The following is a 17,839-nucleotide window of genomic DNA, read 5'->3' on the forward strand; positions in this document are numbered from 1 at the left end:
TTAGCTCGTGTTTCTAAATGTTTAACGATCTAGTCTATGAACTTTGGTACATAACCATTTCGTCTGGGTAGTTTAATCTTTGTAATGATTTAGTTTATGTTGCAAATACGGGTAATGTCTAGCGGAGTCTCTTATGTATATAGATTGATAAGTTGTCTAGAGGTCGAGGCCCTGACATTTAAAGTTTTCGTTGTGTGTTAGATCTCATATCGGTTGGGGAGGAGAACGAAACACCCTTTATAAGAGTGTGGAAACCTGATATGAACCAAGAGACATCAATCATACAATATACTTCAATGTAGCATGAATTGAAACATCTTTTGATAATTTTGACAACCTTTTCTTCACACATTGAAGTATATTGTATGATTCATGTCTCTTGGTTCATATCAAAAGCTCTCCCTAGCAGACACGTTTTAAAAACCTTGAGGGGAAGCTCGAAAGGAAAAGCCTAAAAAGAACAATATCTGCTAGCAGTGGGCTTGAACCGTTACAAATGGTATCAGAGCCAGACACCGAGCGATGTGTCAGCGAGGAGGCTGTTCCCCGAAGGGGGTAGACACGAGGCGGTGTGTCAGTAAGGACGTTGGGCCTCGATGGGGGGTGGATTGTTAGATCCCACATCGGTTGGGGAGGAGAACGAAACGCCCTTTATAAGGGTGTGAAAACCTCTTCCTAGCATACGCGTTTTAAAAACCTTGAGGGGAAGCTCGAAAGGGAAAGTTCAAAGAGGACAATATTTGCTAGCAATGGGCTTGGGCCGTTATAAATAGTATCAGAGCCAGACACCGGGCGATATGCCAGCGAGGAGGTTGTTCCCCGAAGGAGGGTAGACACGAGGCAGTGTGCCAGTAAGGACGTTGGGCCTCGAAGGAGGGTGGATTGTTAAATCACATATCGGTTGGGGAGGAGAACGAAAACCTCTTCCTAGCATACGCTTTTAAAAACCTTGAGGGGAAGCCCGAAAGAGAAAGCCTAAAGAGGACAATATCTACTGACAGTGGGCTTGAACCGTTACATTGTGATTGCCTACAATGAGTTCACCACAAGCCAAATTTAAAACGTGAAGAGCTCGATATGAACTTTCTAAACCATCTTGAAAAAGCACCAAAAACATCAAGAACTAAAGCATAGACTTACTTTTATTTCACTCAACCAATTGGCCTTTTTAGATATACCCTTTACTTTAATCTCTATTTCAATATGATATCCATATTCTTTTTAGTTACTTGTAGAATTTGGGTCCATATTTTAAAGCAATCTTGATTCAAAAGTAGAAAAGAGGACCAATGAGGTAATGAGCATTAAGAATTGCTTTGAGGTATGCAAGCATATACTTATTCCAATGTGTCTATCAACCTATGTTCATTCATTATGTCTTATGGAATCCAATGAGTCGATACGTAGGCCCTAGAGATCCCATATACAACTGGGTCACGACGCTTAATGTCAATTTATAGTCAAAATATAGCTTTTATCTAGTTGGTACGTTGTGAACATTAGAGCTCGTTTTGCACCTTAGTCAGCTGAGATTCATTAAGATGACAAAATCACTGCATTCGTGAACCACTTAACTTCGTTCAGGTCTGATGTTTCTTTGAAAACATTTAAGAAGAACGAGTTTAATTTTTAAAAAATAAAAACAAAAAATTATATAATAATCAACGGATTAAATGAGTTTTTTTTTTAAATTTAGTTTATGATAAATTAAATTAAAATTATTATTATTCTCTTTAATCTCATATCCAAAGTTCTTTATGCATGAAAACAATATTTAAATTTGAATTTAAAATATAATAATATTCATATTTAAACCAATATTTCTATATAAATTTAAATTTAAAGAAAAAAAAACACTTTTTTTAATGTACTTCCATAAACTTTGCCTCCCTATTCTTAGATCTTCAAAAATAAAATTATTGAATTTGTTGAATATCGAAAAAGTCATCGAGCATGATTACATCGAAGAAAAACATATAAAGATGGGGTGGAATAAAAAAACGATTCGATGTAAAAAAAATATATATATATTTTTAAAGAGACTAAACTTTGTCATGTCATCTGATGACGATGATGACGTGTAACGAGTAAAAATACCTGAGAAAAAAAAACGAGCACTTCAAATCAATGTCTTTAACACGAACCGCCAACGCCCTTCGAGTTTGGAGACTGTATGTATGTATATCTTTTGATCTACATACATCGTCAACTGGGTAAAGAAATTACTAGGTTGGAATCGAGTCGGAGAAACCGTTCATCGATGCCTATAAATATTTATCGTGGAACGAGATTTATTAGTAGGTTGGAAGCGAGTTGGAGAAACCGCCCATCGATGTTTATTAATATTCATCTCCGTCTTCTAACCTAAACAGTTGAGCGGGATTTTTCGGTTGTGAACGAACCGAGAAAATGTGTTAGGAGAATGATTCTCAACAAAGCTTCCAACAATTACCAACTCACCTTTGAGATGTGGTGTTGGTTGGTGATCCTTCTTCAACTATTTTCTTTCCAAATGAAGCCCAACCACTTCCAAAAATATTTGCAATTTGGTCCTTTTTAAAACCTATTTTCTTGGTTTTCATCTATTCATTTTGCAATCCAACCCCTCAATTCATAATTAATTCCATTTTAACCCCAACATTTCTATGTAAATATTTTATATAACCAAATAGAAAAATAAAAAATTATCAATATTAATGAAATTTTTATTCTTTTAAAAAAACAAAGTTTAAGCCAAAATTTGCAAAGAAGCCCTTATATTTTGTCCAAATATGGAAGGAAGCCCTTATAACGCCCACGCGATCACCTGTCATTCAACGCGTGGCCCTCAGTCGCCTCCCACAAAAAGACAAACAGCCAATACAAAATATGCACAAAAAATAAAGTAATAAAATTAAATAATAAATAAATCAATCAATCAAAGTTATTGAATTTAGTCTTTATAAATTTAATTTAGATCATATAATTTTAATTTTGTATAATTTTAAAATTTTAAAATTAATTTCTATAATCGAGTTAAATCATATAAAACTTAATTATTATTTTTTAATTAGTTTATTTTGAATATATAATTCGACCGGTTAAACCATTATATTGTTAATATAAAAGTTTCAAATTTGAATTAAAAACGATTATATTTTATTTCATGATCGGAGTAAAATTGAAAGATGATCGATGGTAATTCTAAGGATTATCGAGGGCAAAAATAAAGATGTCTCCTGCGTTACATCATTTGATTTTAGTGCTAATGTTATATTTAGTACTGGATTATAGTTTACTATTATATTATATTTGATATTTTATTATAGGGCAAATATCTAGATATTTGCCTTCTTACCATACGTATCTTTCGGTTTATTGTTATTTTTATTTATTACTATTTTTTATATGCTTGTAATTTATTTGATTATAAATATATAAAAAAATCCACGCACCAGCCGTGGTGGATTAAGTAAACATTCTCTACTAACACTCAAACCCACTAGTAGGCTTTCCCTCTCAGGCTTCTCCTTGAGATTTTTCGACCGATGTGGGATCTTACAATCCATCTTATAGGGAGCCCAACGTCCTCATTGGTACACTGTCTAGTGTCTGACTCTGATACCATTTGTCACAGTCCAACCGCTAGTAGATATTGTTCTCTTTAGGCTTTCTCTTTTGCACTTCTCTTCAAGATTTTAAAACGTGTCTTATAAAAAAAGATTTCCACACTCTTAAAAGTAATGTTCGATGTCACAAATTAATGTGGGATCTCACGTACATAAAGAACGAGAAGACCTAGAATGTAAGAAATCACCAACCCGAGTGATTCAATTGAAATATTTCTCGTGGTGAGACGCGGATTTAATAATTAAAATAATATATTTGAAAAAAAATAGTTTTTTTTTTTTTTAATTAACTAAAGAAAAAGGTTAGATTTGATTAAATCATAGAGTATTAGGGAAGAAAATGAAAATGGAATCTGTTGTGGGAGGCAAACTCAAACGGGGAGGAGGCTCTGAATTCTCACCAACAACAACAACAACAAAACGAGCGAGAGAAATTCTCGTAGCCTTCAATCCCCAAATTCGCCGAGAAATCTATAGAACCATACCCAAACCAACCACAATCAATCATTCAACCATAGACCCTCTCTCTCTCTCTCTCTCTTTTCGCCATCAAAAGCGATCATTGTCGGCTTCTTTAATCTCTTCCCTCTTCCTTTGGAATCAATCCCTTTTCTTTTCCGATTTCACTTTGTTTTTGTTTCCGAGGCCGACCCTTTATCTTTCTTCGTCTCTTTCATCCGCTTCCCTCTTCTTCTCTCTGTTTCTGTTCTTCTACATTCCCCCCTTCACTTGTTCCACCAACTGGGTTCTTCTGCTGAGCTTTTGGTTTGTTGGGTTTCGGCGTCGGAGCTGCTTGGTTGTGTTGTGCGCATCGCTCCGGCGTTTGAATGTGAGTTTTGAGAACCTACATTTTGATTCACTCTGTTTTTCTTTTTGTTTCTGTTTGTGCGGTTGTTTGTGGGTAATTTGGATGGAACAAGGGAAATTTGAGTATGGGTAATTGCTTGCTTGATTTCCCTTTTGTGGTTTAGTGTTGGGTTTGATGTATGTTCTTAATTATCAACAATGAGGGTGTCCAATTCCGATGATGCTCTTTGATTGTTTTTCTTTGTTCATTGTTAATTCGTTTCTCATGGGATCTGGGTTGTGTTAGCTCGAAGATTTGCTGAGAGACGGATTTGGCTGCGACAGATAATGTCTCGACTGATTTGTGTAATTTGTGCTGTGTTTTACTGAATTACAGCTGCTTCTTTAATCTAGGAGATACTAAACTCTTGGGTCTGGTTGTTCTTGCCCTGGTTCTCACATTTAAGGGCAAAATGAAACTGGGTTTACTTGTGTTGGAACAGTTTAGTTTAGCTGTGCTGTAGGCTTTGGAGTGGCTTTTTGCTGTTTTGATTTCTTTCATGCAATGTTCTTTTGGTTTTATGATGTTTCTGCAATGTACAGAAGCTTTGGTGGATTCATTTGTATATGAAATGAGTTGGAACAACACGCATACAGAAGTTCATCATGTTAATACCCCTTATCCTTATAACACTGCTGGGAGTTTCCTGGAATATTTTGAAGGTCTTACCTACGAACATGTAAATTTCATATTTTCGGGCGCTTCACATTCTCAGGTACTTTCGATCCGCTTGCTTCTTTGTTCCAAACAGTTGTACTTGATTTGTTAACCTATGCAATCGGAAGTCGTTTTTCTTTTTTTTTTTTCGATATGCTGTTCTTTCGTCGTTCTTACTTCATGGAAGATTATGTTCTTTGTTTGTGAAATGAAGGATTTAATGTATTGGAGAAGTCTCTTTGCATTTCTTTGTTTTTTCTTCTTCTGACCTCCGTTTTCGAGTCGAATCTACTTTCAAGTTGAAAGTTGCCTTACCCTGTTTATAACCGATATGCTAGCAAAAGATGCCTTACCCTGTTTATAACCGATATGCTAGCAAAAGAAGTTTCGCACTGAACCGTAGTGCTTCGCTCTCGAGTTTCTTCAATTAATTTGAACTGTAAATGGAGAATGACAATGTAACTCATTTAAGTTTCACATTTGCAGGAGACTGTTTATCCTCCTCTGAATTCAAACTTTTACAAGTTTGGGTTTTCAGATTTTGGGAGTCCGACCTATTACAACCCACCTCAAGCTTATAGGGTGCATGATCAAGAGCCCATAATTTATGAACATAGGAGGCTAGAAAACTCAGCAACTCAGCCTGATGTACAGAGTACAGCAAATCTTGAATTGGAAGAATTTGCAAATACTACAGCATTTGACAACCATGTAGAATGTAAGTGATAGCTTTTCCAACTGTTCCATCCCTGTAAAAAGGTTTTTCCAATTGTTCTCTATCTGTTTGGTTCACCATTGAGGTTTCGTGGAGGTATGCAAAATATTTACTTCTGAAACTCTGAGATCCCACAGCGGTTCGGTTGGAGAGGGGAATGAAACATTCCTTATAAGGGTGTGGAAACCTCTCCCTAGCGAATTCGTTTTAAAACCGTGAGGCTGACGGCGATACGTAACGGATCAAAGCAGACAATATCTACTAGCGGTGGGGTTGGGCTGTTACAAATGGTATTAGAGTTAGATACCGGGTGGTGTGTCAACTAGGACGCTGGCCTCCAAGGGGGGTGGATTGTGAGATCCCACATCGGTTGGGAGGGGAATGAAACATTCTTTATAAAGGTGTGGAAACCTCTCCCTAGCAAACGCGTTTTAAAACTGTGAGGCTGGCCAAAGTGGATAATATCTACTAGCGGTGAGCTTGGGCTATTACAAATGGTGTTAGAGGTAGACATTGGGCGGTGTGCCAGCGAGGAAAGGGGTGAATTGTGAGATTCCACATCGATTGGAAGGGGGAATGAAACATTTCTCATAAGGTGAGGAAATCTCTCCCTAGCAAACGCATTTTAAAACCGTGAGGCTGATGGCAATACGTAACGGGTCAAAGCGGACAATATCTGCTAGCGGTGGGCTTGGGCTGTTACAAAACCAATGTTCACAGCAGGAGTGAAACATCAAAAGATACACACATCAATTACATTTTTCATTGCTTTTGAGGTTTATTTGTTTATTTATATTTTAAGTTTAAGATTCATTGGCATAGAGTATGACATATACTACTTCATTGAACATAATTGAGATGAACAGATACAATTAGATATATATTGTTGAGGAATACCGGTGTTCATATCCGTACTTCGTTTCTCAAGAGCTCGTGTGCTTAAGGCTATATCTTGAGAAAACACTGCATACAAGGATGAACTTAATAACTCTTGTAGATGATTCTTATAAGTTGTTCAATTGAACACCAAAAAAGAATACGGTTCTTAAAATATAGATTTCCCTTGAATTTAGTTATTACTTCACCTTAAATGGTTCATAGTTTTCCTCTCTCTGATAGCTCTAACGGTCGACTCGAACAATTCTCTTTCGCTTTCTCTCAGGTCCAAGAGGACGCCATAATTCACATGATTTTCAGGTTTGTGGCTTTTATATGGTTTGCAGATCAACTTTCTACCTGAATCGTGTTTATAAAACTTGTTTGGCCTGGTGTTTTGTTCTCGATCATTGACGAACGGATGCTTTATCTAAGTGTAGGTTGTTTGGCAAGACAATGTCGATCCTGATAATATGACTTACGAGGTTAGTTCGTTTGGAAAAAATTACTTGTTTTACGGAACTTGCTTCAACAAAAGGGTACCGACACCCGAAACCGACACAATGTATTACAATATCTATAGCTACATAAGCTGAAAAAAGTTGTCTTTTGGGTAACTAGTTTGATAAAGTTATAGGGGCCACTATATAGGCCTGCTGAACATTTTTCTAAGTAATATTTAACAAATTTCATCCTATATGGCCTCTGATTCTCTTGAACTATCTGCAATTTTTTACAATACTTGGATAAAAATCTATAATATTTCGAGTTCAGGAATTACTAGAGTTGGGTGAGACAGTTGGAACTCAAAGTCGAGGTCTTTCACAAGAATTGATCGCTTTGCTTCCGATATCGAAGTACAAATATAGTTTCTTCTCGAGGAAAAAATCTCGTGGAGAGAGGTATGTGATAGTTCATGATGTTTCTTTCCTTGACGTTTATTTGTCTCTGAGATTGACTCGTAATCGTGCTATCCTCATTATGTCGCGGAGTTACGAAGAACGCTGAATGAACGTTTTGGATTCAATGCTTTTCTATTATTTCATAGCTGCACCTGATTGAGAGTCCAGTTTGTTCCTGTCTACTTCTTTGAATCTCATATACTTTTCTGGATGTAGATGTGTGATATGCCAAATGGAATATAAACGAGGCGATCGACGGATCACTCTGCCATGCAAACATATCTACCATGCTGGTTGTGGAACCAAATGGCTCAGCATCAACAAGGTATTACTATTAGTTTAGTAAGACTGAATGTGTGCTGCCATTGTTGACTGATATAACTCGAGACCTCTGTTCTGTTACAGCTTTTACACGTAGTCTTTGAACCCAATTGCCATCCTCCTTTTACCCCGCTCTTTTCTCATTCATGTGCATCTCAAAACCGACCAAGCAAGGGTTAACGTTGTGTAGTCAGAAATAGAGTGGTAACGGCTAATAGCTAGCCTATTCACTCAACCGAAGGGCTTCCCTTTTTTCATTTCCTTGTTTTGTCTGTTAGGTTTCCCATATTACGAGTAGCTATAAAAAAAATCTCAAAGTGGAAAGTCTTCTCCTTCATCTATTAGTTTAGTAAGACTGAATGTGTGCTGCCATTGTTGACTGATATAACTCGAGACCTCTGTTCCGTTACAGCTTTACCTAGAACTTCCAAAGCTTTTACTCGTAGACTTCGAACCCAATTCCCATCCTCCTTTTAAAACATAGCACCCCACTCTTTTCTAATTCATATGCATCTCAAAACCGACCAAATAAGAGTTAACGTTGTGTAGTCGTAACAACTAATAGCTAGCCTATTCACTCAACCTTCCTTAAAGGGCCTCCTTTTTTCATTTCCTTGTTTTGTCGGTTAGCCGTTATAAAAAATCCTAAAGTGGAAAGCCTTCTCCTTCATCTACACAATCTTCGCATAATAACCACGTTCATTCCATAGCTAAAACGGGTATTCAATGGTAGACTTTTAGGTGTCGTTTAACATAACAAGAAGTGTAGCATCGAATACCCGTGTTATGAATGAGCGAGTGAGCGAGTAATAACGTTATGGTTTTGCAGGCTTGCCCCATATGTTACACAGAGGTGTTTGGTGATACTTCAAAACACTGAGTGAGTGTGTTGATTGTTAGAGGAAAGAAGAAGAAGAAGAAGAAGAAGAAGAAGAAGAAGAACATAATGGTGTTTGTAAGTTAATTGTTAAATGGAGTGCGTAATCACTTGATTTTGTCTCATAAATTTGGGCACTTCAGTAGTGAATAAAACATCAGTTGCTTGCTTGTATTAGCTAGCTTGTGTCAGTGTTTGGTGTCTGGATGTGTTATGAATCCTTGGCGCCCTCAAGAGCAGGGGCAAAATGGGAAAGGGTTTGTTTCTAAGTTTAGAAATGGAAATAACTCTCTATATTTTATAGGAATTTTGTAATTCATAGTCCCCTTTTTAAAAATATTGCATTTCTTATACTCAATCATTCCCGGTTATGCCTTTTGGATTCGATCCTCTAACCTTTTATCCTATATAAGTTAGAGATATTCATTGGGCGGGGCAAGGACAAAACAGTCTTTTTCATTCTCGTCCTCAGCCCCGCCTCTTATTTTCAATCCCCATCCTCACAAAATTTCCTATTTATTCTTGCCAGGATCGAAGTTTTTTCTTATTTTTTAAAAGTATTTATTTCAAATAATTTTTATTTCTAGTATAATTTCTATATAGAAAGTTTTAAACGTTCAAATATAATATATATTAAATTTAATTTTTAAAAATTTAAATTTTAATGTTACAGTATAGTTTTTATATTTAGGGCAGGAGTAATATAATCTTCGAAGAAATCTCTCTATACTCTCTAGAAATTTTTTTTGGACCAATCTAAAATTTAATTTTATGTTGGTTAGGTTGATTACGGGAGCAAACAAATATTGGTTGACCCAATAAAACCGATTAGTTGGGTTGGTTACGGGACAATTAAATATTGGTTGACCCCAACAAAACCAACAAAAAAAATGTCAACGACCAAATTGAATTTTTATGGTTTGCCCCTACATAATAGAAATTAAGTCTTCGATCTTCAGACTACCAATACTTAAATCTTCCTAATTAAATTAGAATATTTGCACTTTCTCGTACTAGTGCTCGGGGGCCACGAGCCTCTAACGACTTGGATTTGTGTTTAAGCACGAGATGCCTTACCCACCAAACTCGAGCTACCTTTGTTGTACCTTTTTTTTTCCACATTTATCCATTTGACTTAAAAATATTGTCCCAAGACAAAAAAAAACATATAGAGAAAAGAATTGATGTCAAAAACATTCCAATACATAGATTTGTAGTAACAAAAAGACCAAACATGAGTGGCAACAAATATATGCAAATAAAAAAACATACCAAAAATACAAACTTCTTAGAAATTTTGGATTTTCCTATTTAAGAAGCAATATATTCCATTTCTTCTACACCAACTATATAAAAATGGAAAAAAAAAAATAATTATTATTATGGGTGGTCCATTTTTTTGCATTTTCCTCTAAAGAATTCGATAATTTGAGCGGGAGAGCTGATACACGAACATGGACAAAGCAAACAAAACCCAAACAACAGCTTCACGAATTTAAAACGCGTCTTTTGGGAAGAGGTTTCCACACCCTTATAAGGAATGCTTCGTTCTCCTCTCCAACCGATGTGGGATCTCACAATCTACCTCCTTTGGGGGCCCACCATCCTCGCTGGTACATCGCCCGGTGGCTGGCTCTGATACCATTTATAATAACTCAAATCCACCACTAGTAGATATTGTCTTATTTGGCTCGTTACATATCGTCATCAACCTCACGATTTTAAAAATATGTCTTTTATGTAGAGAGTCTAGTCCTACTCTAACCAATGTCACACACCATCTAATGTGTGATGTCCCACATTGGTTGGGGAGGAGAACAAACCATCGTTTATAAGGGTGTGGAAATCTTCCCCTAGCAGGCGCGTTTTAAATCCTTGAGGGGAAGCCCGAAAGGGAAGCCCAAAGAGGACAATATCTGCTAGCGGTGGATCTGGGTCGTTACAAATGATATTAGAGCCAGGTTCCGGACGATGTGCCAGCCTTCTCGTTGTTCCCCGAAGGGGGGTAGACAAGAGGCGATGTGCCAGTAAGGACGCTGGCCCCGAAGGGGGGTGGATTTGAGGGCGGTCTCATATCGATTGGAGGAAAGAAAGAGTGCCAGCGAAGACGTTGGGCCCCGAAGGGTGGTGGATTGTGATGTCTCACATTAGTTGGGGAGGAGAACAAACCACCATGTATAAGGGTGGTGTGGAAACCTTCCACTAGCAGACGCGTTTTAAAGCCTTGAGGGGAAGCCCGAAAGGGAAAGCCCAAAGAGGACAATATCTGCTAGCGGTGGATCTGAGTCGTTACGTAGTGACTGGCTCTAAACTATTTGTAACCGCTCAAGCCTACCGTTGGTCGATATTGTCTACTTTTGCTCATTACGTATCGTCGTCAACCTCACGAATCTCACAATTACTGTCATATAGAATCATAACGAATTGAAGGGTCATGAATTTTCTTCTACAACCATCATATTGACAGAGAATATAATCTCTATCTCCAGTCCCGTTTATGTAATAGGGAGAATCTATGATGAATTTTATGTTCGAACGAGCAAAGTTTATTATTTATTTATTTATTTAAGGAAGAATCAAACAATTATATTGTGATCTAAAAATTTCATCACATTATAATATTGGAAAAGGAAAAATAAAATAAAAATAAATAAAAAATAAAAGCATGAGGAAACTACACTTCTTAGTGCATAGACATTGGAGGATTGGTGGACTCAATTATTGAATATTATTTTGCTTTGAATAAACAACATTATCTAATATTTTAATGTGGGGAGTGCTTGATTATATTTAATTAATTATTTTTTTCTTTGAATTATGCACCCTCATTAATTTAATTAATTAGGGTTTACTCCTAATATATAGGGCCAGCTGGCATTGTCACATTCCCCAAGGTCGTATCTAAATAAACTTTGTTTTATATTAGATGATTTATTTATCATATGTTATAATTATGACTTTTCATTTATGAAATTCTAGTACAATATAAAAATATAACTATTTTTAAATATATAAATATCTAGAATTTGTAATTAAATATTATTTTTTTGAGTTGCGTGATTTACTAAAAAGTATTTATATATTTAAAAAAGACTTTATAATATTTTAAATTAGATTAACTAAGAGGACAAAAGAAACAAAAGGTTGAAGGCTGGTACTCACATGCCTTGTCCAAGTGGGAAACAAATGTCGTTGAAATTTGGTTAAGATTTAAATAGTTACCGGAAAGAAATGTGCATCTAGTCATTTTATCCTCGTGATCGCTCTCATTTAGATGTGATCTTGGTTCATTCGTGTGATGTCCGATGTTGGTTGAGGAGGAGAACAAAACACTCTCCATAAGGGTGTGGAAACCTTCTCCGAGCAGACGCGTTTTAAAGCCTTGAGGGGAAGCTCGAGAGAGAAAGTCTAAATAGGACAATATATGCTAGTGGTGGATCTGGGCCGTTACAAATGGTATTAGAACCAGACAACGGACCATGTGCTAGCAAGGAGGCTGTTCCCAGCGAGGGTAGACATGAGGCAATGTGCCAGTAAGGACGTTGGCCCCAAAGGGGATGGATTTGGTGGGGGTCCCACGTCGATGGGAGGAAGGAAAGAATGCCAGCGAGGACGCTGGGCCTTGAAGGGGGGTGGATTGTGATGTCCCATGTTGGTTAGGGAAGAGAACAAAACACCCTAAGGGTGTGGAAATCTTCCCGTAGCAGACGTGTTTTAAAGCCTTGAGAGAAAGCCTGAAAGGGAAAGCCCAAAGAGAACAATATCTGCTAGCGGTGGATCTAGGCCGTTACAATTCATGTACCTCACCTTTACTCGGGTGTCAAAACTTCGAGTCCAACACTTTTAACTTTAGAATTCCTACGATTGAGCTACTGAAAAAAAAAATTGCACGTTATTGGTTATTGGTATTGATAGTAGCTATTAATTATTTTAAGCACTTTTTAACGACGATATTCTTAGGATCACTCTCATTTGAATATAGTATCGGTTCATTCATGTATCTTTTCTTTATTCGGGTGTCACGACTTATCTCATAATAAATTACTTCCACTCATATCACCTACCCTTATACTCGTAATTCCAATTATATAAACTTTTTTATGTATTAATTGAAAAGAATGATGTTCATACACGTTTTATGATGTCATCTTTAACAAGTTCCATACCAGTATTAGTTGAACGGTTTGTATCTTAATTTTTTTTTTTTTGTCACCATAGTATTTTGAAAATAATAATAAATTAATTTTTCTATTATATTTACTAATTGATTTGCAATATAAACTTTAAATGATTTTAATCTTTTTGATTGAGATAGTATTTAAAATAAATCCAATTTTTAAAAATTATTATTTATCAGATAAAAGGAATAAAAAAACGACAGATATTAATGGAGATTAAAACATAGATATTAAATGATTTTTGTAGGAAATAAATTTCTTAATATAATTCCACGTCGAGTTTTATTTGATATTATGACCAAAAACGGAATCGATCTTGTGGTCCATTCACGGAGCCCCACGTGGACCACTCTCACATACTTGCTGACGTGGATCCAATCCAGTCATTCCTTTTTATCCAATAAGTTCCCTTCCCGTAAATACCCCTGAGAAGGAAGGGTATTTTTGTAATTTTATCACTCCACAAACATACACAATCTGAGGGCCTATATTCTTGGACGCTCTCTTTACTAACCATTGGTTTAGTTTTAGTGAACAGAAAATAAAGCAAAAACGCCATTTGATTTTCATTTCGTTTCTCTCTCTCTCTCTCTCTCTTGAATCTCCCCGCCGTGCCGGGGAATTTGTGATTGGTTTTCCCGGCCGCCGCTGTAGCTGTGGAGAGAGGTGTGTGTTTTTATTGCTAGACAGGAAATTATGAGATTTTGGTATGTTGTGTTTGTTGTTGTTTCATTTTGATTTGTGAATCTTTTTTGTTCGGTGTTGATTTGATGTTTTTTTTTTCGTGTTCACCCGTGGAAAGATTTGGTGCGGTTTGATTTGATAGTTGTTGTTTTTGCTTAACGTTCACGAATGGAGTGAGTGAGTTTTTTTTTTTTTTTTTTTTTTTTTTTTTATAAGATGATTTGCACGTGAATGAGGCTCGGAATTTTTTGCGGTGCTCTGCTCTCTGCTTTTCTTTTTACGGTCATGTGTTCTTGATTGGATTTGAGTTGAATCGAGTTCTGTTTGTTTCGTTGTTTATGGATCAGGTGGTCCACTTGAAAGTTGTGTTTCTATACGCTTCGTTAGTGAGGGAATTTGATGGTTTGTGACGTTATTTTGTGTCGGATGAAACAGAGTTTTTTTGTGGATTTGATTGCATTGGTGCTTTTTTGGCATTTTGTTTTGGTTGGTGCCGACTGAAAATTTGGCATAATTGAAGAACTGAAGAAGAAGAATTAGAAGTTGTTTCCGAAAGGTTCGTATTGTTTTAAGGTCTGTTACTGTTAGTGTAGTTGAAGGCGAGCTGGAGGAAGGAGGACGAAAAATGAAGGCGGATTTTCAGCAGCAGCAGCAGCATATTCTCCATGAACATCATCCGCAGCAACCGCAGATGAGTTCTGGATTGACGCGATACCGTTCTGCGCCGAGTTCGTATTTCAGAAGACTGACGGATAGAGAATTCTGTGATCAGTTTTTCAATCGACCTTCGAGCCCCGAAACTGAACAGATTTTCGCGCAGTTTATGACAAGCGGCAGCGCTGGTGACGGAGGCGGCGGTCCAGTATGTTCATCTCAGAACCTGGACGAGTCTCAGAAGAACGCTCAGGCTGGAGAAGTGTTTATAACTACTGAAGCAAATCAACAAACACCTTATGTGAATAACGAAACAAGAGCTATCCACCAGCAGCCGAGCATTGTCAACAGCAATTTCCTCCCGGCTTCATCAACTCCATCAAGTTACCATCAGAATTTGATGAAACCTCCACTTCCAAATCAGAATTTGATTCCAGAAGCGGAGGGATCTGGTTCGATGGGAGTTGATCTGAAGCCTCAGATAAGAACAGATGGTGGAAGATCTTCGAATCTCATTCGGCAAAGTAGCTCCCCTGCTGGACTATTCGACTACATAAATATCAATGCTAGCGGTAGTGTAATCTTTTCACCTTAATGAATGGAAAATTCTAGTAAAATTGAAGTTTTCTTCTCTGGTCTCAGATTCTGATTAGGGTTTAAAACAAAATTGATTTATTCAACTGAGACTTTGTTGCTATAATAACCATATTGATTTTCTATGATCTCTGGTCTGTTTCTCATACTAGAATTTAGTTTCCTATACTCCCACATGATGCTGAAGATTCTTAGCAACTGGCAGGATATGCTGCATTGACGGACATGGGAAATTCTGGAACTGGTAGTAGCTTTAATGAAGAAACATCTTTTTCTTCTCCAAGCAGGTTGAAGAATTTCTCACCAAGGGCCTTACCACCGCACTCTTCAGGGTTGATGAGTCCCATGGCTGGAATTGAGAAAAAAAATATCAGAGAAACCAATCAAGATACTAAAGGCTTTGCCGGAAGCCAAACCAGCGATTATGGTAGTACTAGCTTCCCAGTTGGTTCTTGGGATGAATCTGCTGTCATGTCTGATAACATTGTTAGTCGAAAAGCACTTGAAAATGAGGACGACAAGGAGAAGTACTCAAATTTGAACATTTCAGACACTCAGGTATTAGCTATTTCAAGTTCATTGTGATTGTTCTTCTTGATATCTGATTCTGATTGGTCTCATCTTTATTGTTTTGCTTGAAAACTCAGAAAGTGGATCCCAGAAATCGCCCTCCCATGCTTGCTCGTCATCTTACTTTGCCAAGTACTGCAGCAGAAATGAATGCTGTTGAAAAGATCTTGCAGTTTTCAGATTCTGTTCCTTGTAAACTTCGAGCCAAGCGCGGCTGTGCTACTCATCCCAGAAGCATTGCAGAGAGAGTAAGTCAGGATATATTGAACAGTTAATCATATTTTCTCTTATTCTTAACCATTAGCTGTATGCATTTTATTTCCAAAACCCACTGCATTTAGAATATAATTTGCAACTTGGGTTGGGATTCTCGGATCTGTCAAGCCATCCTTTATTGGTTGGGAGGAGAACAAAACATTTTTTATGAGGGTGTTGAAACCTCTCCCTAGCAGACACGTTTTAAAAGCTTGCTGGAAAGCCGGAAAAAGAATACTTAAAGTAGACAATATCCACTAGTGGTGAGATTGAGCTGTTATAACTGACGTACGTGACTCGAGGAAATTGGAAAGAATCCTTTACTGCATTAACTAAAAACATAACATCTTTTAGGAATGTCCATGTCCTTGAGCGTATAAATTAAGATCCAAACCCGGATATGCACCTAGATACTAAACGAAGTCATTCCCTTTACTGATAACTTTCAGGTCAGACGAACTAAAATCAGTGAACGAATGAGGAAGCTTCAAGAGCTGGTGCCCAACATGGACAAGGTAACTTTCTTTTCACTTTACTCTTACAAAAGTTGGTAAAGGTTGAGCTAAAGTATCTCTCTCTTTCTCACCACAGCAAACCAACACATCAGACATGTTAGATTTGGCAGTTGAGTACATAAAAGGCCTTCAGAAACAGGTCCAGGTAATAATAAATTTATGACTGACTTGACTCGTGTATGATAAAAGTTACCACCACCATTCTTTTCCTTATCCTTTGTTGATTTTTGGTCCAGACGCTTACAGATAATCGTGCAAAATGTAAGTGCTCACATAGGCAGCATCAATAGCCAAAAAAAGTCTTTGGCGTGGAAATTCTTATGTACAGAGCCTTGCAATTTGTAAATTTAGGGTAGAACAGGAAACTCTCTGAGCAACTTATTTGTGTATTAATTAAGAAGAAATAGTGAGTCAACATGATTTGCTGTGAAGAAAGTTTGCAGAACAAAAAAATGAAGACAAAGGACTGCTGAAAGCTGGCTGTGCATGTGAGTTCAAAGACCTGCTGGTACTGCCCACCACTGTGTAAATTAAATAATCATGCATGATTAGTAGATCTTCCACTGCATCTAATCTTTCATTTGACTGCATATCTGGGTAGAGGAATTAAGAAGGGAAATTGGCATCAATGGCTGACCCAATAAATGGCTTAGAAAGAAATGTGGAATAAGCTGCTTGATTTGTAATCTAATTATGCTCTCGATATTATTTGATTGCTTCAGAAAAGTTGGAGAGACGCCGAATCAAATTCATTCAAACTCTCCGGGGAAAAAAACAGAAAGGGAATCGACATTGTGGGATGTATCAGTATCAAAATGGTACCATCTTCCACTTCTCTTTCAGATGAGTACTTTATAAGATAAGTGGGTTTCAGTTCAGTGTTTCTTTCATAGAATGTATGAAAAATGGTTTTCTGTATGATTTCTGTATATATTTTTTTCTTTCTTTCTGGGTCCCAAAGGCTTTCCCATTAGGCACAACTGTTAAATCTGTGAAATTAAGACTTTATTGGCAACTTCAATGAGCTTGTAAGGGGGAAGTTTGAGAAGAAGAAAAGTAGGGGAAAGTTAGGTGGAAAGAGGTAGCTTCCCCTAGTCTGTTTTGGAAGTATTCATTCTATAATTGGAGGGAGAGGGAGGGAAAAAGGATGGGTGTGAGTAATTAAGGAATACAACTGCCCCCATCTGCACGGAGCTTTCTGAGTCAATTCTTCATAAATGTGTTCTCTATTTTCACCTTCATTATTTCTAGATGGATGCATTTAACTTTCTAGAGAGAGAGAGAGAGAGAGAGTTTTGAATCCTTTATGGGAGGGAGTTCTGTTTTTCTTTTATATTTGGAAATTTTAATGTATCTATCTAACCATCCTGGTAAATTGGTTTTCTTTTTGAAATGTATTTATCTGTTATGATTGGGCATCTACAAATCTTACATTTATTCAGGCAAATGAGGATTTTCACCTTGTTCAGGACAGGTCTTTGTAAGGCTCTATCTAACACTTAATTGAACATCTCCAATTTTATATGGGTGGGACTTGAAATTGTTAATTAATCTAGAACACTTTTAAAATTATCTATAATGTTTGG

The 17,839-nt window shown here is 37.0% G+C and overlaps 2 protein-coding genes across 7 annotated transcripts; both read left to right on the top strand.

The window, feature by feature from the left end:
• The first annotated feature begins 3,968 nt into the window (after window positions 1-3,968).
• On the top strand, window positions 3,969-9,161 carry LOC111793943 (E3 ubiquitin-protein ligase BIG BROTHER). Its single transcript, XM_023676028.2, has 8 exons — window positions 3,969-4,437; window positions 4,998-5,170; window positions 5,599-5,830; window positions 6,990-7,024; window positions 7,144-7,188; window positions 7,478-7,605; window positions 7,822-7,930; window positions 8,756-9,161. The coding sequence occupies exons 2-8, from the start codon at window positions 5,027-5,029 to the stop codon at window positions 8,804-8,806; spliced, it is 744 nt and encodes a 247-aa protein (XP_023531796.1). The 5' UTR covers window positions 3,969-4,437; window positions 4,998-5,026; the 3' UTR covers window positions 8,807-9,161.
• A 4,321-nt stretch (window positions 9,162-13,482) lies between these two features.
• On the top strand, window positions 13,483-17,198 carry LOC147792999 (transcription factor bHLH122-like). 6 transcript variants are annotated; one of them, XR_002814957.2, is made up of 8 exons: window positions 13,483-13,647; window positions 14,259-14,891; window positions 15,119-15,471; window positions 15,561-15,731; window positions 16,188-16,253; window positions 16,330-16,398; window positions 16,490-16,761; window positions 16,976-17,198. XR_002814957.2 is itself a non-coding variant. In XM_023675567.2 (7 exons), exons 2-7 carry the CDS (start codon window positions 14,291-14,293, stop codon window positions 16,541-16,543), a joined length of 1,314 nt encoding a protein of 437 aa, XP_023531335.2. In that variant the 5' UTR covers window positions 13,490-13,647; window positions 14,013-14,290; the 3' UTR covers window positions 16,544-16,882. The 6 variants fall into 6 exon arrangements, 1 of the variants encoding a protein (XP_023531335.2); XR_002814955.2 differs by having other exon boundaries at window positions 13,490-13,647; window positions 14,013-14,891; XR_015420847.1 differs by having other exon boundaries at window positions 13,490-13,647; window positions 14,013-14,891; window positions 16,490-16,741.
• Window positions 17,199-17,839: the final 641 nt, after the last annotated feature.

The sequence above is a fragment of the Cucurbita pepo genome, chromosome 4, assembly GCF_057944985.1.
Source record: "Cucurbita pepo subsp. pepo isolate OVF chromosome 4, ASM5794498v1, whole genome shotgun sequence".
Lineage (NCBI taxonomy): Eukaryota > Viridiplantae > Streptophyta > Magnoliopsida > Cucurbitales > Cucurbitaceae > Cucurbita > Cucurbita pepo.

Excerpts from the sequence above, each read along its gene's own strand:
- LOC147792999 (XM_023675567.2), top strand. The coding sequence starts at position 14,291 with ATGAAGGCGGATTTTCAGCAGCAGCAGCAGCATATTCTCCATGAACAT. Across the intron at positions 15,472-15,560 it reads TGAACATTTCAGACACTCAG|AAAGTGGATCCCAGAAATCG; the intron begins GTATTAGCTATT and ends TTGAAAACTCAG. Across the intron at positions 15,732-16,187 it reads CCAGAAGCATTGCAGAGAGA|GTCAGACGAACTAAAATCAG; the intron begins GTAAGTCAGGAT and ends GATAACTTTCAG.
- LOC111793943 (XM_023676028.2), top strand. The coding sequence starts at position 5,027 with ATGAGTTGGAACAACACGCATACAGAAGTTCATCATGTTAATACCCCT. Across the intron at positions 5,171-5,598 it reads CGGGCGCTTCACATTCTCAG|GAGACTGTTTATCCTCCTCT; the intron begins GTACTTTCGATC and ends TCACATTTGCAG. Across the intron at positions 7,606-7,821 it reads AAAAAATCTCGTGGAGAGAG|ATGTGTGATATGCCAAATGG; the intron begins GTATGTGATAGT and ends TTCTGGATGTAG.